This window comes from Phodopus roborovskii, unplaced genomic scaffold (assembly GCF_943737965.1).
Source record: "Phodopus roborovskii unplaced genomic scaffold, PHOROB, whole genome shotgun sequence".
NCBI lineage: Eukaryota > Metazoa > Chordata > Mammalia > Rodentia > Cricetidae > Phodopus > Phodopus roborovskii.
Window position 1 is genome coordinate 12889820 of NW_026126485.1, and position 27320 is coordinate 12917139.

The 27320-nt window shown below is 40.4% G+C and overlaps 1 protein-coding gene across 1 annotated transcript in view; it reads right to left on the reverse strand.

Annotated features, from left to right (window-relative positions):
* Nucleotides 1-27320, reverse strand: part of Itih5 (inter-alpha-trypsin inhibitor heavy chain 5) — an 81883-nt gene that overhangs the window by 32596 nt on the left and 21967 nt on the right. The window contains exons 3-7 of the mRNA XM_051194830.1: nucleotides 21239-21402; nucleotides 19843-19944; nucleotides 18273-18523; nucleotides 5241-5410; nucleotides 4282-4398 (exon numbers count right to left, since the gene is read on the reverse strand). Of these exons, the coding sequence (XP_051050787.1) occupies nucleotides 4282-4398; nucleotides 5241-5410; nucleotides 18273-18523; nucleotides 19843-19944; nucleotides 21239-21402 (804 nt within the window). The remainder of the gene's footprint in view (nucleotides 1-4281; nucleotides 4399-5240; nucleotides 5411-18272; nucleotides 18524-19842; nucleotides 19945-21238; nucleotides 21403-27320) is intronic.

Below are 27320 nucleotides of genomic sequence, written 5' to 3' on the forward strand. Positions count from 1 at the left end.
TGTAGATCTCAGGAACTGAACTCAGTTCATCGGGCATCAAAGCAAGTTGCTTCAGCCACTGAACCATCTTGCCAGCCCAGAAAAATGTGCCATCACCAATGTTTTCTAGGACAGACATGTTTGCAGATACTCATACCTTAGTTGTGTAAGGCAAAGCACCCAGGCCACATCACCTGTCTTCCTGTTACCCCTCTTAGCTCCCACTCCATTGAGTAGCACAAATCTTTCTGACCCAAAGTCAGAGCCATCTCTCAACACATCCATCTGCAAACCACATGGAAGACGAAAAGTCTAGTGTGTGTCAGTGGCCAGTGGGAGGCCCTACCTATCTCCAACCCCAAACTGGGAAGACCTAGCATCCAGATGCACATTTCCACTGCACTAGAAAGGAGTCAGCCATTTATGGATACATACCGATTTAGGAGCTCCCAGGTACAGGCATGCCCCCTACTGAGTATGCATTTTTTTTCATGTCAAATAAACTTTACTGTTTGTGTGGGGAGGATGTCTATGCATGCATATGTATTCATGTGTATGCTCACAAGTGTGGAGGCCAGGGGTCAGCATCACATATCTCCCTCATTCATTCTCCACTTAATTTATTTGTTTATTGATTGAGATAGCCTTTAACTGAACCTAGAGCTCATCAATCCTGCTAAACTGTCTTGCCAAAAACCCATAGAGATATTCCTGTCTCTGCCTCCCTAGTTCTGATAGTATAGGCAAGGGTCATCACACCCAGCTTCTTTTACATGGATGCTGGGAATCTAAAACCAGGTTTATTCTTGCATGGTAGGCACCTTGCTGACCAAGCCATCACCCCAGCTCAATGTTTACAGTTCTTTATGGACCAATTGTTAGTTATTTTTTAAATTAATTTTGGGGGTGGCATATGCACCCTTGTGTGTCATTATACATGTATAGAAATCAGAGAACAATGCTTGGGGAACAAACTCTGGTCATCAGGCTTGCATGGCCACTGCTATCACCCACTGAGCCATCTCTACAGCCCTTGATTAATTATTAAATACCAACTACACTCCTAACCCCATGATAAGAACAGCAGAGTTGTTTAAGCCTATCAAAATTTTGAGAAGCCAAAAGCAGGGAGAATGATTCATAACAGGATTCAAGTGGACCTGTGACAAATGTCTCATATTGCCAGCCTGTTGACACAATACGGAAGCCTTGTGCTTGGAACGACTGTCTCTTTCACCAGTTATACACCATCATCTATGAGACTACCACAAGTTAGCTGAGCTTTTCACCCAGTGCTGTGGCTTTGGACAAATAATGGATTGCTAAAATAGAAGTTTGCAAAACCACTCAAGGCAGCAAAGGGCTTTGCAAATTGCTCAGACATGTGTTTGGCTGTTCCAGGGTGTTTCTCCTGGAAAGGGGCCATTCTGTTGCTTAGAAGCCAATAGAAAGAAGCATGCCAAACTGACAGTGAAGAGAAAGAAATGGGATTTTAATGTCCAGAAATGACAGAAAAAAGAATAGTAATGGTCTCACATCAGTCATTGGATTGTTCTTGCAGAAAGGAGGAAGCTCTTGCCTTCCAGAATGCAGCCTTCTCAATTAAGTCTTAAACGAAGAAATAGCACTGACCTTACATCCATCTACACCTCTCTTGGCTGTATGCTGTTGCTCACATAATGGTGTGATAATTTCATGGTTTGGTTCATGGGCTTCAGAGCAGAACCACTTACTAGTCAGGTTATGTAACTGTGCAAACCCTCAGTTTCCCATCAATAAAATGGGATGGTAGTGAAATGGTTATAAGGACTAAACACTTCCATATGACATAATTCATGTAATACACTTAGGATAATACATATCATATTGAATACTGCCCTATTGTGTTTTCAAGACGTCTTCAAGTGTCTGGAGACACAGTACCGTCTGTAAAGTGCTTATTATGCAAGTATAAGAACCTAAATTTCATCCCCAGCACCAGTGTAAAATCTGCACAAGGCAGCATGTGTGTGAATCCCACCACTGGAGAGGCAGACACAGAAGGATTCTAGACAGGCAGTCTAGGCAATCAGGGAACTCCATGTTCAATGAGAGACCCTGCATCAACAATCCACCACAGTGTACATGCACATAGGTGTACATGACCCACATGAGAGGCCCCTGCGTATTTTAGGGTTAAAGATGAATCCAGAAGAACCTTGATTTGTTTTTTGTTTGTTTGTTTTGTTTTGTTTGTTAGATTAGTTGATTTCTCTAAATGGTTTGGGAATTTACCTTTACTTTTCTGGAAGTTATTTGTCAAGATTTCTTTCTTTCTTTTCACTTTTTTGTTTTTATTTTGAAAGGGTTGTGCTATATTACCCTGGCTGGTCTTGAATTCACAATCATTCAGCCTTATTCAGCCTAAAAGTGCTGGACCACAATGAAGACCACAACCATGCTTATAGATAAAAATATCCTCGACTACCACCTGGCCCTAAAATGGTCTTGGACTCAAGGCGCTTCGGCCTTTGGAGACAAATAGTCTCAGAGTGAATGGGGTGGTGACTGTAAGACTGGCTGAGCATTTCCCCACTTCTGTACATCTTAATACTTTAATGATAAATAATGTAAAAAGTATACTTCTGTAATATATTAAAATTCACATTATTCAAAGTGTCTTATAAATAATTAATAATATTTATAGTTTAAAACTATGGACATAAAATAAAAATAATTATTTTTATGTTGTTTTTGTTGTGTGTGTTTGTTTTTGGTTTAAATGAGCTCCCATTTATCCCTGACTGGCATGGAACTGCTAGGTTGTCAGTGATGACCTTGAAATTTCTGATCCTCCTGCCTCAACTTCCTGAGTGCTGGGATCACAGGAACCAGCATTTAATGAATGCTAGGCTTCAAACAATCTATGACCCCTGTCAAATGCTTTTTTAAAAATTGTTAATATGGTTGCCTCCCTTTTTCATATTCTTTTCTGTTGTTGTTTTGTTTTGTTTTTCGAGACAGGGTTTCTTTGTATTGCATTGGAGCCTGTCCTGGAACTAGCTCTGTAGACTAGGTTGGCCTTGAACTCAAAGAGATCCGCCTGCCTCTGCCTCCCCAGTGCTGGGATTAAAGGCATGATCCACCAACTCCCGGCCCTTTTTCATATTCATAACTGAATTTTTTTCTCATTGATTGTTTTACATCCTTTTTTACTTTCTTATAAAGGCTTATTTCTTAGTGATCTGGAATAGTTCACTGTTTATGGATGATAAATAGTTACCTTTTTTCCTGAATACAGCTTTCCAATCATTTATTGCTTCTGTTTTTAATTTATAGCAGACTTTTACATTTTTCTTTTACCTGAAATAAGTGTGTGTGTGTGTGTGTGTGTGTGTGTGTGTGTAGTCACTTTCATCTTTTATTTTTAACCTTAAAAACTTGCCTTTTGGCAACCTTACTTAGATGAATCCTGACTGTGGCTTCCTTTCTGGGTGAATCTAGATTGTGACCAGTTGTCAATGAAAGATAACATCACTCCCTTGAATCCACAAATTCATTAAGTATGAAGAGAAAAGCTCTCAGGAAGAATAAGTCATCATTCTAAAATTACAGAAAACTAATTTAAAGGAGAAAACACCAATAAATAATCCCCCGGGAAGAGAACTTTCAAAAGCAACAATAGAAGTCATCCAACAATGTAAACACCCTCTAATGACCCTTCTGAACCTGGAGTTGTGGTGACAGGCTGTAGATTTACTCCTGAATTATTGAGACTTGAATTCTTTGTTCTGTGGATATGCCAAAGGGACTTCTAAGGATTCTGTTCCAATGTGCACAAAGTAATCCTCACTGGACACAATTTTTGTTAATATGGTACCATTCTGCTTTGTTTCATTTTCTTTTGTTTAATTTTGCCTTGTTTGAACTGGGTGTCACTATGTAGCCCACACTGTCCTGAAACTTTCCATGTATCTCAGGCTAGTCCTGAACTAGTGTTCCTTCTGCCTTAGTCTCCTAAGTATTTGGGTTTCAATGTATATCACCATGGTCAACTAACTGTACTGTTGAGTGGCCCTTTCAGTGTGTTCCTATTTCACTCACATTGTCCTCTCTGCCAGCTGTTTTCTCTAGCCTGCCCTTCTGCTTTCTTAAATCCATAGTATCTACCAATGGCTTACATGAGTCAGCTTAAGGATGTCTGTAAGTAGGAATAGCTGGGTAGTAAAGCAGACATTTGGTACCAACTGAATGTCATTCACAAAGCAGATCATTGCCCCTGTCAAAACATGAGCAAGCAAAGGGCAGGTGGCATTCACTCACCTGCTGGAGTTTTGTTCCCACCATGGAGGCACTGATGTCAAGCACAAAAACCACATTCTTGGGTAAAGGAGGGAGGTCTTTAGGGGCAAAGTAGTGAACAAAGTAACCATTCAGAACCTGGTGGAGGAAAATAAGGTAACCAAAGTAGCATTCAGGATGAGGAAGGAAATCACTAGTCTTGGAATTTCTAAAACACAAAGATGGCATGAAACATAAAGACATTAGACAGTCTAAAGTTGCATTCTACACCAAGAACAAAATTATTTACAGTCTTGATCCCTCCATTAGAATTGATTGCTAATTAATAAAATAAAGAAGAATCATGTCTTTTAAAAGTATATCATGGACTGGGGCGGAGGGTAAATCTCGATGATAGAGTGCTTGCTGAGGATGTGTTTATCCCAGGGTACAATTTATGTCACGTTGAAAATAATATAAATGTATACGTAGTTATAGATACATAGACCATGACAAGACATCAACTTTAATTATGCATCTTCTTCTGACCTTGCTTCTTGAGAATCCTGCTTCTTTCATTATCTATTTTTACTAAGCATCTTACACAGGGAAGGATCAAGGTTGTCTGCATTCCCTGTGCACATCCACATATTTTAATATTCTCACCTTGTCTCTGTAGCAATACAACCTAAAGGGAAATAAGCTATGGAACAGACTCTTTTAATTAAAGTTGAAGAAGTGCTAAAATTCTAACCTCATCTAAAACACCACAGGGAAAATTATAGATTTCATTTACTGTACAAGTTACTGAAGCACGAAATAGGTACCCTTGGCAGCCAGCAAGGAAGAATCACTAGTCTCTTTGAAGACATATTTTGGGTTTAAAGAGTTTTACTGAGAACCAGAAATATCTTTCACCTTATGTAAGTATTGGATCCATAGTTCTGAACTGAACAGAAATGATAGAGCTCCACATATAGTGGAATCATGGAAGTCATTACCTGGATGTCACCAATGGTCTGCTCTCTCTTGACATCGTATCGAATGATGAAATCTCCGAAAATTCCATTCTGGGCAATCTTAGCTTGTTGTACTACAGTAGGCTTAAAAACAACTTTGGCAAAAGTTTCATTTTGGTTAATGACAGTAGAAGGGGGAGGACCCACATCACCTGCAAGTAAGATATAAATGCAATAAATAGTTGAGATTATAAAGACTTTTCCTGAAAAGAATTACCTTCTTGCATAGACACAGGATGATAGACTTCCATCTATTGCATATTGGAAGTTCTCATGGCATCTCCTAAGAACTTTAGAAATGGTTTATTTGTGCTCATTGTTTGAGTGGAAGTTGGTCACATCACAACCAACCTCAGATAGGAGAGAGATGAATGCCCTATTTAGCCCACTTTCTCCTTTTTATCCAGTCCAGGATCCCATCCCATGGAACAGTGCTACCAATTATGGGGTTAAGAAGAAAGCTGGTACCCGGAAAACTCCCAGGAATCCACGAGGATGACGCCAGCTAAGACTCCTAGCAATAATGGAGAAGGTGCCTAAATTGGTCTTCCCCTGTAATCAGACTGGTGACTACCTTAATTGTTAACATAGAACCTTCACCCAGTAACTCATGGAAGCAGATTCAGAGATCCACAGCCAAGCACTGGGCCAAGCTCCAGGAGTCCATTTGAAGAGAGGGAGGAGGGATTATATGAGCAACCAGGGTCATGATCATAATGGAGAAACCCACAGAGACAGCTGATCTGAGCTCTTGGGAGCTCATAAACTCTAGATCAACAGCTAGAGAGTCTGCATAGGACTGACCTAGGCCCTCTGCATGTGGGTGACAGTTATGTACCTTGGTCTGTTTATGGGGCCCCTAGCAGTAGAACCAGAATCTGGTGCATGAGCTGCCTGTTTGGATCCTATTCCCTGTGGTGGGATGCAGGGGGAAGAGCTTGGTCCTGCCTCAACTTGTTATGCCATGCTTTGTTGACTCCCATGGGAGGTGTTGTCCTCTCCAAGAATTGGATTGGGAGTTAGAAATGAGGTGGGGGAGTAAATAGGAGGACGGGAGGGAGAAGAAACTTTTGTTGGCAAGTAAACTTAATGAAAAAATATACTGATCCACTTTGTACTAGGTGTGAGTCTGCATATGTCACCAAGCCACCTGTAAGATACATTAATAGTAGTACTAATGTCATGCTCCATTGAAAAAGATCCAGTGACATAGCATATTTATCACCATCCTAGTTCATGCTAAGCATCACATCAAGCAATGTTATTATCAAACTTCAGAATTTGCATAGTAGAAGGAGGAATTCAATGTAGATCAGAATGATCTACAACTATCACAATGGAAAAATCTACATGTAATGCTGACATTCATGTGAGGGAAAGCATCAGAGCGGAGAATGCATTCTGTATTCTTCACTTACTTAGAGTTCAAAGTCAAATACTACTTGTCCAAAGGCAATGTAGTAGGCTGAGTGCTCCTTTGGTACTCAATTAAAGAGTACAAAAGAACTTTGATGGGAAATGTCCTATGTTTGGTATACAATGTAGCAATATGGGTGTCCTTAATGTAAATATGTGAATGTTTATGTGTGTGTATATAACTCATCAATACTTTCACATATGCATTTTATTCTCTTTTTTAAATTTAAACATGGGACTTGGAGAGTAGAATGAATGGAACAGATACTCTGGTATGAAACATAACATGCATAGCTTGCCAAGTGAACCCTTCTCTGTTCTTTTCCTTGGAGTAAATGTGTTTGTGGATCACTTATATGGGGATTAAGGTATCCAGTGACATTCCAGCTGGCAGAATTAAGGTCAGGGATAGAGTTACTGGGAAGCAATTGCCATGCCACATCAGTTAAATTAAAGAAAATTGTTATAGTGGCACCTGCTGCTGTCACCCCACACTTCAAGTGTCAACGCAAACCCTGGAAGAGTCACCTGCAACATTAAAGTAGATCATTGACTTAGAAGAGCAGCTTAGCAACCCTGTGGAACATTCTAGAAATGTCAGTGCTCAGGCCCTTCCCAGAAACTCTCAATCAGAAACTCTGGAGAGAACTTGAACAAGTCCTGTAGGTGACTTGGGTTTCTGAAAATGGAAACTGAAAGATATGTCTTTCACCCAGACCTCATACCTTACATGCAGAGCATAGTCATGACATTTGTTATATGTAAGTACACCTACACCAACATTCCACAATAATCTAACACTTCCTCTTTAAACCATAACATGTACCCACTTTATCTTTCTCCAAATCTCTCTCATAAAATTGCTTTTCACAAATTCCCCAACTTAATCCATTCATAACAAAATAAAAGCCCTGGTAATTTAAAGACTATAACTTCTTTCTTCTGATTCTTTGATACAGCCCACAAGAAAGGATGTACTATGTTTGTTGCCTATGGACTCTGATGTTTTTCATTCATGATGAAAATTCATGAGTTTCATATAAATGCACTTCCTTCACACACTCAAAGAGTGGGTGGACTCTCTGATTATTCAGGAGGAAGCCAAATTCCTGATGCTAGCTCCCAACCACTAAGTGCCACATAGTAAAAGTAGTACAACAGGGTTTCTACCACTATGGGGAACAATTCAAAAGCAGTATCTTTTAAAAATTAGTATTGTATAGGGGTGCACAGGTGTATTAGGGCATGCATGCGTTGGTCAGAGGACAACTTTCAGGAGTCATTTCTGTCCTTCCCTCTTGGGTTCCAGGGCTTAAACTCAAGTTGTCGGGCTTACATGGCACGTTCTTTCTCATTCTGACCTGAGCCACCTGCCCGTATCACTAGAAAATGAAGATGTCTTGGGCTAAGAAGTTGCTATAGCACAAAGGCAAGTGCTGATCTTTGGCATCCATACAGAAATATGGGCATGGTAATGAGTGTCTGTAGTACTAGTGCTGGGAGGTAGAGATGGGATTCCTGGGGTTCTCTGACCAACTAACCTAGTCAATCAGTGAGTTCCAGGTTCACTGAGAAATTCTGTCTTTAAAACCTGAGCTGGCTTTTGGGAATCTATGCCCCATAATAGATGGCCTCACCCAGCCTTGGTACAAAGAGAGGAACTTAGTCCTACCTCAATTTGATATGCCATGTTTTGTTGACACACACCCGTGGATACTAGTCACAAATAGATATTCTTTTAGACAACCTTGAATGCTGGGGGAAGGATGCCCATTACTACATAAAGTGTAGGAGCCAAAGAACCATGTTCAAGGACACTGGCTGGAAGCTACAACCCCAAAAGCTGGTGAGCAGAGGGATTCAGTGTCCTGTGAGCTTTGTGTTTGGCTACTGTCAACCCCAAAGCTGCCAATACCTGGGGTTTTTACAAAAGGTTCTCCAAACAAACACTGCCTGCTCATTTCCCCTGGAAAGAGGCTAGACAGTCTGGGTGTGTTTATAAAAATTCATCACCTAAATACTGTGTTAAATTTCGGGCAGTCAAAAATATGGTGACTTACTGGGCAGCTAAAATGTAATGGTCCCAATAAAGACAAAGGTCATGCAGATCAGCTGAATATTGAAAGAAAAACATTGAAAGCAGAGGCAATGAGAAGAAATTGGTTACTTTTTACAAGTCTCTTATTAAACAGATTTCCTGTTGGTGTGATGGTTACTATTGATTGTCAACTTCACTGGATTGGCAGTCACCTAGGAGACACTTGTGGGCATGTCTGTGAGGATTCATCTATAGGGAGCTAACTGTTGTGAGAAGACCTGTCTTGAATGTGGGAAGCATCATTCAACAAGCTGGAGTCTCAGGCTGAACACAAAGGATGAGTGAGCCGAGATCTGTTCTCTGTTTTTGATAGCAAATACAATGTGATCAGCTGTTTTGCCCTCCCGTCTGCATGACTTCTTGCACAATTAACTGGAGCTCCTTGAATGGGAACCAGAGTAAGCCCTTCATCCTATGTTGCTTCTTGATTGGTCTAGGCAATTAGAGAAAAGTAACTAACACAGTTGGTGTGGGGATTTTTGTTTTGTTTTGTTTTTGGAGAAAGCACGATAGCATCATACAGCATAGAAGAATAATGAAAATTTGTGTTTTAGAACTCAAGAGGTCTTTTCTTTTTATAGCTAGGGGGTGTTTGCCCAAATTTCCTAAGAAGTTTGCTTTCTTCACACTTCTTTAGGTTTCTTCCTCCCTCAAGTAATTTATTACTGACTCTCAACTTTCCACCTTTGAATATGAAGAAAGCTCATACATGTTGAACACTTAATGTGAAAGTGATTGTCATATGCTTAGGTGGCTGAGCAGGTAGACAAAGTAGCCTTCCATGAGAACTGAAGATACCATCAGGGAAGTATGTCGGCTGACACAGAAGTTGACTCTCTTATTTTAGCCACAGCTGTGATGGATGTTTTCATTCACACAATGATATTCACTTCACACACTAGGAGAATCAAAGAAACAAAGAACCAAAACTCAAGGTCCTAAAGGAAGAACAGGCTGTTCCCACTATCTAACTAAAGGGAGAGGGCCAGACTTAGATGACACATTCATATCTAAATATGCAGTCCACAGATGGCCTCAACCAAACTATAGTCAGAACAAGGAAGGTGACATGGGCTTCTATGCCAGGACAAAGAAGGAAAACAAAACCAATTTGGGAGCCAAATGATTCACACCTGAGTCACTTCTGAGCTAAACAACACTGAAAAACTTCACCTAACAATTGCTTGTTTTCCTGGCCAAAGTTCAGAGATTTCCACAAGGTCAAACAGGGCTATGCCCTTCCAGCTGCTGAAAGGCAGCTGGATCCAGGGAAGACTGTAGAACTGGGGGCTTGGTGGTGAGTCACAATACAGCCCTTTAGTAACGGACACTTTCCGGATTTAAAAAAATCAAAATACAGGCTGTCCACTTCCACTTGAATTTTAGACAAGTCACCAGTAGTTGTTAGTACATCCAGCTACACAGAAAATGTAACTGGGCATCAAAATTTCACCCAGCAGCCCTAACAAAATAAGATTTAATCTAGAATTTTTTTTGAACCAATGTCTTCTAGAACCAAAATGGATAATTATTATGTCTGCCCTCTAATCCCTCCATCATGACAAAAGGAGAGATAGACCTCAAGGCATGCTGAAAACTTAATAGCTCTTTATTACAAAGCTATTTCTTCCTTAATTCGTTGAACAAAACTTGATTCCATGCCAGGCACTACCACAGGACTGAAAATATAATCTCAAGAGCCCTGACAGCCAAAGATAGACAGTTGTTAAGGTACTAAAGAAAAATATACATAAAAGCTTAAGGACAGGTTTGATTCAGCCCTCCTGAACACACGACACTGTGCTGGTCTCAAGTCAGGGAGTCTAGATCTTGCACCACCGTGAGTCTCTGATCACTACCTGCTTCCAATATATATGCCAACTGCGTCAACGTCTACTGTAAAGGAGAATGAAGCTGTAATTCAGTGGTTCTCTTCTTTCTAATTAAGCTACTCAGTTGGGGGAATTACTGAAAATCAAAATACTATAGGAAGCTTTGGGATGGAGGGATTGAGACAACTAAACACAGGCTTATATCAAATCCTAACAGTTCAGACCTTTTTCTTCTCCATCTCTTGTGTCTGTGATGCTGAGTCAAAGCTGGGGTGGCAAGAGGCAACTTCTATGGGGTATATAAGCAATATTGAGTTGACCTGAATCCAACAGTAAAAAGCTTATTAGTGAGAAGGTGGACAACACACATTTTAATAAATACCCACAGTCAGGTTGGGAAGAGAAAGGGACTCAGCAGGATGGGAGAAAGAGAGAAGGAGAGGATATTATGAGAGTAGAGCACACATTTGTGAAACTGTGAACACATTGGGTTTTGGGTGTTTTTAAAGATCTAAAGTGAAGAGTATTTTGAAGGACCCATGAAATCCATGGACAATACTGTTTCATTTAAAAGCTGCTTTTATCATTCAAAATTCTGACATAGCTGATGCCCCTAAATCCTGCCGGGAACCACAAAGTAGTGACTCCCAGCCTTCGCTATGCATGAGAATCACCGTATAGTTATGAAGATATCTGCCTGATATCTAAAGGACAGAGAGATAAGTGGCTGCCTGGGGCTGGGGTGGTAACAGCATGACTGCATAGAGGTGTAGATGTTTGGGGAGTGTTACAAGTACTCTAAAATTAGATTGTGGTGATGGTTGTGAAACTCTGCCAACACTAAAATGCAATTAATTGTATCCTTAAGGTGAGTAATTTTTATAGTATGAAATTAAACCATAATTTAAAAAAAAATGTGGACGTGGTGGTGCATACCTGTAAAACCAACACTATAGCAGCTGGTGAAGGAGGATCTTGAGTTTGAGGTCAACCTTGGCTGTCAATGAGATCCTACCTCAAGGAAACAAGCAAACAAAACAGAAAAAGGAAAGCTGATTGAGGAGGAACCCTGCTAAAGGCAGTAGGTTAAGTGCTAAGATCTGAAGAGAGGCTGTTTATGAGATAAAAGTGTAAGCATGCTGTGTTAGTTACTTCTCTCATTTCTATAACAAAATATTTCATGAAAGCTGCTCAGGAGAGTAAGCTTTTATTTTATTTCACAGTTTGAGAGCACAATTTGTCAGGCTGGGGAGCCAGGGAATCAGGAGAATCAACTGGTTGGTCACAGTGGTGAACACAGAATGCTCCCCATTGGCTTTTATGTTTGAATTCTTGGACTATTTGGGAAGGATTAGGAGGTTAGCTTTGTTGGAAGAAGTGTATCATTAGGCGTAGCTTTGAGGTTTCAGAAGATATTCCCAGGCAGCTTCTCTTTCCTGATTTTTAGTTTGTGGGTTGGGATGTAAGCTCTAAGGTATTGCTCCAGCACTATGCCTGCCAGTCTGCGTCCATGCTCCCTTCCATGATGATCACAGACTCTAGCCCTCTGGAACTGTGAGCCCCCAATAATTACTTTCTTTTATAAGCTGTCTTGCTCATGGAGTCTCTTCACAGCAAGAGAAAAGTAATGTCCAGATTCAGGAAGCAGAGGGAGTTGAACTGGTGCTCAGCCTTTCCCTTTCTCATTCAGTCTAGGACCCCAGCACATGGGATTGTACTACGCATATTCAGAGTGAACCTTTCCTACTCAGTTCAACTTTTTATGTGAACATCCTTATAGATAAAACACAGAAGCTATTTCCAAAGTGATTTTAAATCCAGTCAAGTTGAGAACAATGATTAATCGTCACACAGAGAGAATGAAATAGAGACCCCTGAAATACACATTTGAAACATGTGCCTGAGTGCACATCTGGAAGAGCATCCATCCCAGCTAGCTATGTCCCAGAAAAGGCTTTAAACACCGACATGTGCTGCATAATAATCACGAGGCATGTGACAGACTGTGTGCAAATGTGGCAGTGGTTCTGTACATATTATGACAAAGCTGAATAACTCCTATCACTTAAAGATGATGTGGTCTGTGACCGTTCTAGAAGTATAGTGCAGTCTGTGATTTATGCTGATGCACACCCAACCACCACACTGCCAGTTGCACACAATTATATATAATATACAACAGACAACTGTTACTGGTTCACTTACTATAATTACTTTTTTTTTATAATTTCTGGGCTACTAGCTGCAAAAGAAAATGTTCATTGTAAAACACTGTAGTGAACCGGAATCAAACAGTTCAATAGATGTGGATTCAATTCTGATCTACGAGGCATATTAACTGAGGCAAGGGTAAATAAAGATGAGGCTTTATGTTTCATTCTTTCATTTTATGTGTGCACATGAGTAGCCACATGTATGTATGGGCACTGTGGGTGTGCAGTGCCTTTGGTGACCACTAGAGGACATTGGATTCCCAGAACTGGAGTTTCAAGTACTTAAGAGCCAACCAGTTTGGGTGCTGGGAACTGAACCCAGATCCTTTGTAAGAGCAGCCAGTGAGCTCACTTAACTGCTGGGCCAGATTTTGGGATCAGACCTGTACTTAGAGTTTGTTTCCATAAATAATTAAATATGTGACCTTGTATATATTTCTGTATTTCTGTATTAAGACATTCCATCCTGCAAGAAGGTCTTTAACAACTCCAAATAGCTCTAGGAAGGCCCTGAAACTGACCAGATTCACTAGGCCCCTCCCCTACAAGAGTAAGTAGTAAACTGCAAAGAAGACTCTCACACAGGCCAAGGTGCAAAAGAACACTCCCTCACCAAACTAGCTACCTGGAAGAACCAGAACAGTCAGCTGCCTGGAAGAGGTTAAGACCAACAGAGCATTTGGAAAGGACACTCTCCAACCTGTTAAGCTGTCTGTAGGCTACGCAGTGTTATCCAGGTCTCCCAGCGTTTGGGAGCTATCAGCTATGCTGGGATGGGCTTCTGTTTGGGGGTAATCTTTTTGTACATTGTGAATATGTGTCTCTGTCAAGGCACCTACTGATTGGTTTAATAAAGAGCTAAATGGCCAGTAGCTGGGCAGAAGAAGATAGGTGGAACTTCTGGGAAGAGATAGGAACTCTGGGAAGAAAATGAGAGTCAGAGAATTCACCAGCAAGATGTGGAGTAAGTCAGACATACAGCATGGAGGAGAAGTAACAAGACACATGGCAGAACAGAGATTAAATTAAACAGGTCAATTTTAGTTATAAGGGCTAGTTGGGAACAAGCAGAAGCCAAGACCAAGCTTCTGTAATTAATAAAAAGTCTCAAATAAATAAATAAATAAATGAAAAAAAAGAGACAAACATTGAAAAAAAAAAGAAAAGAAATAAATAAAAAGTCTCCATGTCATCATTTGGGAGTTGGCAGTCCAAAGAAAATACAGCTACAGGCTTCAGTGATGCAGCTGTCTTTGAGTAATTTCTGCTCCTGCAAGTAAGCCCTCAACCATATTTCTATAGATAACTGTGGTGGTTTGAAAGAAAGTGGCCCCCAGAGGGGATGACGCTTTTAGGAGGAATGGCCTTACTGAAATAGGTGTGGTCTTGTGGAGAAAGTGTGTCACTGTGGAGGAGGCTTTGAGGCATCTCATATATGTTCAAGCTATGTCCAGTGAGACAGTCTACTTCTGTTTCCTCCATATCAACCTGTAGCAGCTTCTTCTCCAGAAACATATCTACCTGCAAGCTGTCATGCCCCTTGAAATAATGATAATGGACTGGACCTCTGAAGCTGTAAGCTGCCACCTCAATTAAGCGTTGTCCTTTATATGAGTTGCTGTGGTCAAAGTATCTATTCACAGCAATAGAAACCCTAAGACAGTAACCCCAGTAAAAGCTCATTGGTTCACCAAGTTAGACAATGATGGTATTTATAGTCTTTCGTGGGTTCCTTATCTAGAGTGAGTAGACATGTGTGTTGCAACACCCCAGGAAAAGTTTGTCAGACAACATCTATAAGTCTTGCTTCTTCAAAAGGAAAACAAGCATGAAAAAATATGGACTAATAAGGTTGCTATAAAAACTGAATGAGAAATTGTTACCGGCAACATGCTCTGCCTAGTACCTAACAAATGACAGGCAAGATGCATGCTTCAAGACCAACACAAGTAGAAATCATACTATTGAACAAAGTAAGCAAGATTCAACAAGATCAATCTACCTGTCATTTAATCTACAAGTCACTTCTACATACAAAATCTAGATGTAAAATCGTGTGTGTGTGTGTGTGTGTGTGTGTGTGTGTGTGTGTGTGTGTGTGTGTGTATCTATGGGTATAAGACATGAAACTGGAAAGTAGATCATGAGAAGGAAGAATGAGATCCTAACAGAGCCAGAAAAGACAGGGAGTAATGGAATATTTGTGGGGAGAAAGGAGAAAGGAAGACTAGCTTGACAGATGGTGTGGAGCCAGCAAGAAGGAAGGAGGGGTATGAGTGAGGGAAGGGGAGAAAGGAACAAATGAGAATGAAGTCTAGTGACACATGTGTATGAAGATGCCATGATGAAACGCATGGCTTTGTGTTCTAATCTAAAAATAAATAAATCACTTTTTAAAAAGATGAAATGGAAGCCATGGGTCAGAGACTCATTTACACAAATTGCAGACATCAGATTTCTTAATCACAGATGGATCTATCTGAGAAATGAACAGCCAGCCTCGGGTCACACTCTCTCAGTGCCAGCACATGTTCTGGTGCAAGCCTGACTCTAATGTGATCTCTGTCCTCGATTTATTTTGGAAGCATACAAGTCTGTTCAGACAAAACCACAACATCCTGTGCTCCTTGCTGCTGGGGTCACCATTCTCAGGAAGAACAACAACTGAGTTGGAAAGGCCAATAAGGAACATCCGTGAGCAAGTCTGACCCCTGCATGGGGCTAGAGGACACCCCTGTGAAATCCCCATGTTCTGGAAGACAGAGGATCTGCTCTCCTACAAAGACCTGGGAAACCAATCTTCTTCTAGTAAACAGGCCTGAAGAGATCGATGGTCTGGAAACTTTCTTTGGAGATATTAATAAGCTCCAACTACAAACAATAAGCAACTGTTTGACTGACTGTCTAACTCATAACCTGTCCAAACATACACATGAACAGAGGCATGCAACACTTATCCAGTTCTGAAGAGCTATGCAGTTAGGCAAGCATGCACTTCTGTTGCCTTCAGTTCAACCGAAGGATATATTCATTGACCCTGTGTATTCATGGAAGACACACTTCACAACGCTTTACTTCTATCATACTCCACCGCCTCCGGGAACCTTTTTTTCACTGAATAAACTTCTTCAAACCATTAAAGCTAGAAAAGTTCCCTCTAAAGTTACTATTACTGAAATATTAAATTAAAAAGCATTCTCCATTCTTTGTGTATTTGCTTTTGAAGATGCTGTATTAGTGGTATGTAATATCTAAAAGGCATTAGATTAGATCCTGCAAAGTGACAATGGTTTATTGGAGACAGATACTCCCCTGAAGGCACTTAATATGTTTTAAGATGTCTAGAGAGAAAGAATAAATATATGGGATGTAAAATAATGATAGCAATAAAACAGTAATTATTTAGCTCTTACTCTGGGTGAAGAGGCTTCAGGTACCCCCCCCCAGAGACAGGCTCTGCCCCAGCTGCACACAGGTGGGAGCTCTGTTCTACACCACTGCAATGATCTCCTTCCAGTTTACACCAACAGCTGCACAAAAATCTACAAGCCACGTAACTACCCCCCACAGGACATGAGGATGAAGGGTTGTGTTTCCTGCCATTTCTGAATGTCAGACACCATCACAACAGTTTGGCTATCACAGTCGGATGTGGCTTGCAAAGGCCAAGTTCAGTTGTCTTTAAGATGTGCCTGCTCTGGACTCTCTGAGCAGCCATGAACACTTAATTCTGACTCTGTACTTTTACCTGTTCAGGTCTCATTTACTATTCCCCTGTTCTCAAGGTCACAGACACCTGAAATTTTGTCACTCCAACCCTGGTGTGATATTCGACTATGGTTATCTTATTATTTGGCTGGATTTGACATTCGACTGTACTCGAGTGCCAAGCATAGAGACAGATACAAGTTAAGTGTTTAACACAAACTGCTATTTGGAATCAATGATGATTGAAAATAGACCACTTTCATTCCTGAATGTAAGAATGAATGGGTCTCTGTTTCTTGTGTCTTTTCAAGAGCTCTTTTCTTTCTGCTTGTTTGTTTTATCCAGCTCTAATGTGTTAGTTTTTGTTTTGTCTTGTATTAAGTTTTATTATTATCCCCTAGAAACCTGTTTGTTTTCTAATGAGAAACAGAAGGGGATTGATCTAGATGGGAAGGAAGATGAGGAGTAGCTGGGAGAAGAAAAGGAAGGGAAAATGCATAATTAGGATATATTATGTGGGAGGGAAATCTATTTTCAATAAAAGAAAAAATATATAATATGTAAATATATATATAATGTATTTGGAAGCTTCTACAGTAACAAGTTTCAGTTTTTAAAGCATATATCTATACCACCTTAAATCTTTCATGATTACTACACTAAGTTAAATGCTGTTTTTAAAAAAATCAGAATTTGAGAAAAGCCTGAATGTAGAGCTTCTGCTGAGTTAAAAATAGCTGTTTAATATCATCTATAGATCAGAACACATTTTTTTTCCAGTACTGAGCATTGAACCTTGGACTGCACTTGCTCTAGGAAAGTCTGTTTCTCTGAGCTATATCCCAGATGCCCTCTGACTTTTCACCTTGGAAGTTTGACTGTGTTGTCCAGTCTAGCCTTGGTCTTACACACAGTTCAGGATGCACTTTCAGATCCCCCACTTGAGCCTGCCAAGCAGCTTGGATCACAGGTTCATGCCAACAGGCTTTCTGCAAACATTTTCTTTATGTAATCTTGGAAAGAATATAGCATTGATGAATACTGAAAAGAAGATTGGCTGAGCTAGGAGAATAGGTCTATGGCAGAGCTCTTGACTAACATTTCAAAGCCTTAGGTTCCAGCCCACTCACCATTGAAGAGATGAACTTTGATAAAACAACATACCTATAACCTTATGTTATTCATATGAAAACATAGTTTTATATAACTTTAAGTCTCCTGCTGTGTTCCACATAGTGTTATCATGTGTGCTGATGTGCTTTGTCTTTTGCCCCATCTCATGCTCAATTCTTTTGATTGTTGTTCATTATTAATTGCTCCTATATCATTATATATGTACACTAATAGGATGTTTTGTCTGAGAAATATGATCAGCTTCCTGGATATAATACTCTCAATATTTTAGAAACTTTATCTACAATCAGTTCCTCAGAATGGGGTTACAATGTCAAGAAAAAAAAAGAAAATTTAAATGTTTATTCATCTCTTGATGGAAGCTGGGTCTTGAAGAAGAAGAAGAAGAAGAAGAAGAAGAAGAAGAAGAAGAAGAAGAAGAAGAAGAAGAAGAAGAAGAAGAAGAAGTATTACTCAAAGCCTTGTCTTTACCTTGTGACTTTCTTCTAATTCACACAGACATTTGAAGCCTTTATGGAAAGGGGTGCCTTTTTTTTTTTTTTCAGAGTTGGTGAAATCCCAGTCCCAGCTTTGAGCATCCCATAATACCCAAGCACCATCAGACATGACTTACCTTCTGCAATTCCACTGCCCTTCTTCCTGCTGTTGTGAAGAGGGAGCACCTCCAAGGCCGAGATGCCCGACCTCTCCAGAACATTCACCTCCACAGTCAGCCTCCCCACGAGCTGCTGAGGGCGCACACTGATGGAGTGCTCATATTTTCCCAGCCTCCTCTGCAGAAGCTCCTCATAACTGAGGAGGAGAGCAGCCTTGTCCTTACTCGGAATCACTAAAGAAGCTCTGAACATGTCGGTCTCCTTCTCCCTGTCAAGAAGGAAAAAGGGACCACGAATAAGCTCAAGGGAGGCAAAGCCTGATTTCCTCCCCAGGGATGTTAACAGTGACAAAATTAAATTCTATCTCCTAAGAAAAAGGAAAAGCAATTAGAAACTCTAGGACTTACAGTCCAACTAAATTAAACTATGCCATCACTTGAACAATTCTGATAAAGACAACCCGGGATGCTGTAGCTCAACAAAGCAAGCTTTTGATAACTTGCTGCGCCAAGAAAGAGGGCATCCAGAGGCACTGTGCAGCATCTCACCAAATAATAGAGATGGAGCATAGGATTGTGTGAAGGGGGAAGGGTCGGTAAAGGTTCAATGAGGAATTGTTTGAACAGGCTCAAAACAAGCAGGCTTGTGTGTAAAGCCATCAATGTCACCTTGACTAGATTGCTTCACCATCCTGTGTCCTTGAGAACTGTAATGTTAGGATAAACATGGAGCAGTCTGTCCATATCTGAATATCCCCTATCTGGCACTCTGGGCTTGGTTTGCTTTTCAGAATAAAGTGAACCCAAGCCCTTCTGTTCTCAGTGATGGCATTTCTGACTACTAAGTCCTGTGCCTTTTGAGAACTAGTTTTCGCCCAAACAATGTCCCTTTATCAATGAAGAAAATCAGATTTATAAATGCAAAACCTTTTGTTTAGATACTAAAATGACTTTTCTGTAAAGGGAAAAGAAACTTTCCAATTGGTCTAGTAGAGGAGGATTAAAATCTTTGTGTATTAGACAGTACCTGTCAGTATCAGTCATCCTTACAAAGGAAATTCTGGGACTGGAAAGATGGTTCAGTGGGTAAAGTACTTGAAGAACAAAACCAAGGACCTGAATTCAGATCCCTAGCATGGACAGAAAAGCTGGCTAAGGCCATGTTCACCTGTAATCTTAGCATGGGATCACTTGCCAGATGGCCTAGCCTAGTCTACTGATGGAGAAGAAAAATGACATTACAAAATTTTGGCTTTAAAAATGGTATTGTAAACTTTCTTCATAGCAGAGTCTGTAAATAATGTTTTGTTTTTAATCAAGGAATCAATAAAAATCATAGAGTTGGGGAGGCAACTATAAAGACAGCTGTACACAATTTTTAGAGATATATATTCTAGAAAGCAAGAGTGGGGCATAGGCACAGTAAACCTTCCTTATTATTACAAGTGTTTGCTGCTGCATTTATTATCAGGTATAGTAATTATTTTGATTAAAGCTAAAAACATTTTGGAGGAAGATAACAGACAAGAAGATAAAGGATAAAAAATATTTTAATTGGATTCTAGTTGCTTAATTAACTGGTACTTACTCATTATCATCCGTGGTTTTGTTTCTTTTTTCTTTTATCCTATCATGGCTTTTCTTTTCTTTCTCTGTAATTTCACTCTGATACACTTTGTCTCCAATAAGCCTAAAACACAAGGCACAGCTGTGTTACCAACTCCAAGACAAACTCGAGCATGGTTCTCAGAGCCATGACAACCCCAGAAAATATTTGCATGCGCCTCCTGGGTATGCAGATAGAATGCATTCCAGACTCAGGACCAGTCTTGCATCATGCATTCCACTCAAGAGCAATTTTCCTCAAGACCAAAGGGCAGCAACCCCATCCAGGGTACCCCAAGATCTCGAACTCCCACGGGAACACAGAAGCTCGCACCTTTCCCAGATAAAAACTAAACACAAAATATCTACCACAGTTAGAACTCTGTCTCTAGGATCCAAATAAGAGGAAATATATTTGCTCTAATATCTCAAATATTTCATACTGTCTCATTATTCCAGTTTCAGTTTAATCATAGCCCCCTCTAAGCCACTTCCCAGAACTCCTTTCCCAATGGAGCCATTCTTCACAAGCATGATAGTGAAGATTATAATACCAGCCTTCAGGAGGCTGAGACGTGAGGGATAATGAGTTCAAAGCTAGTCTGAGCTACATAGTAAGACTTTGTCTCAAAAAACACAAACAAAAGTCCCTCTCGATCTTTATTTGGTAGAGTTTACTGCTAAATTATCTCATTTACTAATTCATGTACATAGTTACTGTTTCTCCTTGACTGAAATTCTAGAGTAGAGCAATATTCTCCTCCCTTATACCGATACCCTCAAAGAGTGGCTGTTCTAGAGTGGACATGAAGGATGGAGAGGAGGAAAGAAAGAGGGGAAGGGGAAAATAAAATATGAGGAAGAATGGAATGAAAGTGTAGCAGTATCTAGCCTTGCCAGTATATTTGTGCTAGTGGCCATGCCCCTTTGGGTGTGGCTTCAGGTGCAGACTGAATGAGAAAGAGGGAAGCTTGAGGTAGGCTCTCTCTCTCTCTCTCTTTCTCTCTCTCTCTCTCTCTCTCTCTCTGGTCTCTGGTGGGATCAGAAGGGTAGAGAAAGGCTGCTGCAGTTCAGCAGTTCATGAAAGAAGAAAATAGAGGAGGGTAGGGAGGGGGGGAATGGGGGAAATGGGGGAAGTTAAGGATGTTAGAAAAGAAGTTAAGGAAGGGAAACAGGAAGCTAGGAAATTTGGGAGGGAGAGGAAGGGAGAGAGAGGGAAGGGGGAGAGAGTGGAACGAAAGCAGGCAAGCAAACCTCTGATTCTTAGACCACCTACAGGATATGAATCCTTGCAGTTTGATGGGCTATAGACCCCATACTCTCAGGTTCACCTTGACCAGAGGCAACAACTGTCTGCCTCTGACCATCACACCACTTACATGGTGAAGTTGGTGATGAAAGCTGCTGCTGGAATCTGCATCTGGAACTCAACATCCTGGTCTTCAGAAGCTCTGTTGAGCACTCTGCAGGAAACTGTGGTGAAGGCATATCGAGAAATGATGGTAGACTTCACTGAGAACTCCGTCATCAAGGGCTTGGCTTTCTGTGGAAGTTGAAATGTACGCTCTTCTCAGTGATGCATGGCAATGATTCAAACACTTGAGGGTAAGTGTGAGTCTCTTTCCAAATGGGAAATAATCTCCAACTTGAGAGCCTTTGGGATATGAGTACTCTGCCCTTTCTATATCTTGCTCTTAATTCTCCATTTTAACTCACTTCACCTGTAAAACCAACTTTTGCTGAATAATCAGTTCAAAACTAATTTTAGCCAGGTGGTGGTGACACACACCTTTAATCCCAGCACTCAGGAGACAGAGGTAGATGGATCTACTACAGAGTGAGTTCCAGGATATTCAGGACTACACAGAAAAACAAACATTAAAAAAAATTAATAAGAGAACACAATGGTTTCCAGTTTAACAAAAGAATCATATTGCTTAAATAGTAAATTGTTGAAATTTTAGAAGCATGCAACATCCATAATTTCTGCTACAAACTTTTAGATCACAATACAGGGCCACTTAGTTTATCACAACTTCAGAATGTGCCCACTGAAGTGCTCAGATTTTCAAGTGGATTTCCATATTCACTCAGAAAAAAAAACTAGCCAAAGGCTTCTCCACCTGGATCACAGCTCCATGATTATACAAATTAGTACCCAACTTAAGAGACTATAGAGATTTAGAACCTAGAAAAAAAGAAAAGTTTGTGATAATTACATTTACCATAAAAGCATCCTTCATAAAGTATATTTATTTCATGTTTATTTATGTGTTGGCAAGCATGCTATCACACATGTAAAGGTCAGAAGGCACCTTTTTATAAAAGTCGGTTCTCTCCTTTCACCATGTGGGTCGCTGGATTTGAACCCATGTCAGCAGGCTTGGAGGCAAGCCCCTTCATTGGCTGAGCCATCTTCTTGTAAGGGGAGTAGCTTGTGTGAAAATTTAGACTGTTCCTTGTTTTATTTTTGGTTTTTCTAGCTATGTCTGGTGGCAACCAGCAGTAGAAGCTCCCAGAAGAAGGAAACCTTAATGAGGAAATGTACTACTAACCTCGATTCCCTCACTCCAGGAAGTGGCTGAGCAACTGACAGGATTGTAGGTTGATTTTATGTCCCTCCCATTCCAATCCAGCTGTTGAATTCTTAACCCCCAGTATGATGGTATTGCTGGATTTGGGTGGCCTTCACAACTGAAAGTCCAAGACCAAGGTCTGTCAGGGCTCAGATTTTGTTCAGTGTTTCCATCCCAGCTTGCAAATAGCCAAGTTCATGATGTATGTATGTATTACAGCATTTTCAGTATGTATGTGTGTGCATGCATGTGGATAGAGAGCATTGAGAAAGAGATCAGAGAGAGAGAGAGGAAAGAGAGACCTCTCTAGTACCTCTTCTTACATAAATCCTCCATCTTCACAATCTTGTCTAATCATTCTTACCTGTCAAGGCCACCCAAATTGTAGTATTTTATTATGAATATTCAAGCAGATACACAAGACAGTTACGACATTTTGTCTTGGCATAGATGCAGGAAGCATCTCATTCTCACTCCATAGACTAAGGCAGCAAATCACACTCAGTGATGATACACATTGGAGGTCATCTTCCAGGCACAGAGATGGAATTTTCTTCTGTTAATCATTACCTGAACATTCAAACCTCATCCACTTGGTTTCTTTACACACCTAGAGTCATTTTCCAAATACAATAAGGCTGTGACATGCTAATGATAGAGAATGTGAGTACAAACATGTTTCTAAGGTGCTATTTCATGTGCTTCTATACTCAAAACCATCAGAATAAGTAAAAAAGAAATGTATTTGAGAAGTGGACACACACCATGCATTGTGAGTGCAAAGGGAGGACACATAACAGCAATCTGAGCCAAATATATGAGCAGAAACAGAAAACTTGGGTGTGTTCCACACAAAGGTGTCAATAATACTCATATTTTTGTCAGCCAAAACTGGGTGTACCAACGTTGCTGTGAGACCTTGGGTGACTGTCCAGGTAGTCTGCTGTTTCTGTCCTCGCTGCACCATTTGGAAGTTGCCCATCTGCACTTCCTGCCTACCCTTGTAGTGTTATTTTCCTTCTCAGGTCTTTGATGAGGTTGAAGATTAAACTATCACAACTATTATTCTCTCTTCCTAGTTAGATGTATTAGGTACTAGACTTAAGCTTTCCAGCTTAGGACAACTCTATTGTAAACTCCTTTATACCTTCATCCTAGGACTAGATATGTAGGTCTTAAGTTTGTATGTTCTCAATTTTCCTTTTCTTAGAGCACACTTGTTATTCACTGTTTTGTATATAGTTTTGTATCAAGCCTAAATCTTTTCTTTAGACTAAAAGGGGAATTGTAGTGAGATAATCACTTTGTCCATACCTGTGGCACAGGTAACGCCCATTGGGGGTAGAGGCAGAGGTGGATGTTACCTGGGGGAACTAAGTCTGAAGAGGGAGCGCTGAGCTCAGGGAGCTCTCTTGCTTGCAGCATGGGGACAGGAGAGCATCGGGAGGCATCCTTGGGACAGGAACCTGCTGGTGTTCGTCTGTCTATGTTGTAAGTTATTTCTTCCTGAATAAACATCTATTCAGCCTATTTGTTTTTCCTGATCCTTATTAAACCTCAATACACTCCCTTAATACCAGCATTAGGGAGGCAGAGGCAGGCAGATCCCTGTGAATTCTAGGCCTGCCTGGTCTACAGAGTGAGTTCCAGTACAGCCAAGGCCACCCAGAGAAACCCTGTCTCAAAATCACAAGAGGATGGGAGAAAGTTGGCTCCCAAAGTAGTGTCCTCTCATTATCAGCATCACTTAAAACTTATCAGAAAGGCAAAGTTTCCTACCTCACTCCACCCCACAGATCCAGGAGCTTGGAGCAGTCTGTCTGAACAAGCTATCCAAAGAATGAATGTTCACATTTGAGAAGTTTTAAAGTAACTTACAGTGCCTTTTTATTTTGGGTTTTTTTTTTTTTTTTTTTTTGGTTGTTTTTGTTTTTTGAGACAAGGTTTCTCTTATTTTTGAGCTTGTCCTGGAACTCACTATGTAGACCAGGCTGGCCTCAAATTCACAGAGATCCTCCTGTGTCTGCCTCTTGAGTGCTGTGACTAAAGATGTGCACCACTACTGCCTGGTAGTGTCTTTCTTTATCTGTGAATTGAGATGGCTCTGATAAGCCACTAAGATCACATCACATTCTGAGATCCATGGACCCCAACAGTAAGCTAAACATGAGGGATGCAACATTGGGGTTCAAGTAATCACACCCCAATTCAGAAACAATCGCATTGCCCAACACTCTTTTATGACAATCTGCTCACTCTTCCCAGATGTGATTTGCATCCAAAAAAGAGTCCGTATGTATTTTACCAAATGCTTCGGTCAAATGATATTATTAAAAATCTTTGTTATATTTTATAAAAATGAGAATTAGGCCAGAGAGAGATGGTGAGAATGGTGGTCTCAACAGCATGACAACATGCCAGGTTTATGAAAGTTAAAATCTGTATCTCATCATCTTTCAAAGCAAAAACCTTAAAGTGAATCATGAATTGAGATGAAACATTGACTTTGATCTCTGTTATTGCTGGAAATAGGTTTTCTTACTAAATTAAACATGATTAAATATATTCTTTTCTCTCCAAATCTGAAGGCATGCACAAAAACTGTTCACAGCTGTGCTCTTGAGAATTTCTGAAAAGCCCAAAAGATACTATTGTACACAGTTCTGCTCTGATTCCTAAAATGGCACAAGAAAGAAAAAAGAAATCTGTGAAAACAAAATACAAGTGCTGTGAACTAACTTTTTCAAAATAGCTTTACTTGAAATTTAAACTGTTTCTCAAAAAATTCTCAAGTATGGGACTCATTCGTCAAGAGTGCATAGCATGCTTCAGAGGACTCAGATTCAGTCTCAGCACCCATATCAGGCATCAGTCACCTGTAATGCGTGCTCCAGGGGACTCTGATGTCTCTGGCTTCCATGAGCACTCACCTGTATGTACATATACACATACTTAAAAAGAAACATTACGTTTTTTAAAAAAAAAAATGATCAAGTCTCAGGGCTGGAGGGATAGCTCAGTGGTTAAAAGCATGGCCTGCTCTTTCAGAGGACCCAGGTTTGATTGATAGCACCCACATGGCAGCTCACAACCATATGTAACTCTAGTCCCAGGGTATCCAACAGCCTCTCCTGTCTAGCTCAGGCACCAGGCATGTGCATGGTACACAAACATGCATGCAGGTAAAGCATCTGTGCATGTAAATAGAACAAAAAAAATTCATATCAATGTGTATCAAGTCTAATGTATATGGTTAAAACTTTAGATTGCACCAAATTTAATGACAAGTAAAGTGCTCCCTCCCACCCTGGACTCCCAGCTCAATTTCCCAGATGTGCTATTTAATGGTTTGGGGTATGCCCTTCCACAACTGGTTACAGTATTCATGTATGTAGTTGTTTTCCATTTTGTTTGTTCATTTTTTTTATCTTTTGCTCATCTATCAATTCCAATTATCTTGTGCAACATAACAAACCATCTAAAGCTTTGTAGCTTAACAATTGTGCCTCTTCACATGCTTTCTATAGAGCAAGAATTCAAACAAACTTGCCCTCCTTCACAGTCAAATGTAGAATGGAGCTAGACTAGCTCAGAGCTGGCTGCTGTCTTCCTGTTCTGTGTTGATCCAACAGCAACCAAGGTGGTCAGTCCTTTCACATGTGCAAGGCTGGGTTAATTCACAGCCTCCTCCCAGCCTGTGGTAGCTAGATGTTTCACTAACCATGTGATAGTTTGCCCAACAGTGAGGTGGAAGTTACACTCCACTATGTGCTCTAGCTTCCAAAGTCTATTGGCTAGCTGGGCCTGGTCCAGGTACTTGCAATGCTGAAGCAAGGGAGTGGCAATTTCAAGCCCTACCCAGGCTTCAGTGAGCTCAAGGCCATCTGAAACAACTAAATGAAACCCTATCTTAAATTTAAAAAAGTATAAAGAATATGGATATGGACTAGAAGCTGGGTTGGAAGAGACAGCCTCCATGACTGCTTGTAGACTACAATACTACATACAAATACTAAACAGAGATGCCCCACATTTTATTGGTTGTGTATTTTTGTGTGAAAATTTCTCAACAATGGAATACTACCTAGCAGAAAAAAAAAAAAACAATGGAATCTTGAAATTCACAGGCAAATAGATGGAACTTGAAGAAACCATCCTGAGTGGGTCAGTCCAGTGCTGGTTTCCCAGCTATCAGTCATGGAGGCTGTCTCTTCCAACCTAGCTTCTAGTCCATATCCATATTCTAGTTCACTCCAGGCTTTACCATTCTCAGATACTTCATTGACTCTGAGGCTGCCAGTAGCCAAGTTTCCCTGTGTTTTTAGCATGGTTTTTCTTATTCCAATTGTATTTCACTCATTTATGTCCTGTGTGGCTCTAGACTGAGAATGGCTGCCATCTGTTTCCCCATATTTAGAGGAGCATTGTCCTAACAAAGTAGAAACATTATTTAACAGAATGTAACAGCCCAAGTGTCCATCAACAACAGATTAATTGATAAACAAAATGGGATATATGATGCAATGTAAGCTGTACATCCTGAAAAAGAAAGGCCATCCTGTCACACCCTTCAATAAGAGTAATGCTTAAAACCAGTAGGCTAATTGTAAATACTAGACACATAAAGGCAAGTACTATATGAAGCCATCTAAGGCACATAATGTGGTTAAAGAAAGGAACTTGGATTCATTAATGGTATAGAGTTTCAATTTAGCAAATAGTTCTGGACATGGTTGCAATGCTAGTTAATATACCTAATGACACCGAACTATAGTCTGAAAGGGGGTTTAGATGGCTCATTATACTTGTATTACCACAACAAAAAATAAGGGAAAGTGGAGTTGTATACAGGTCCTGAAAAGTAGACTAGAGCTGCCCATTAGCC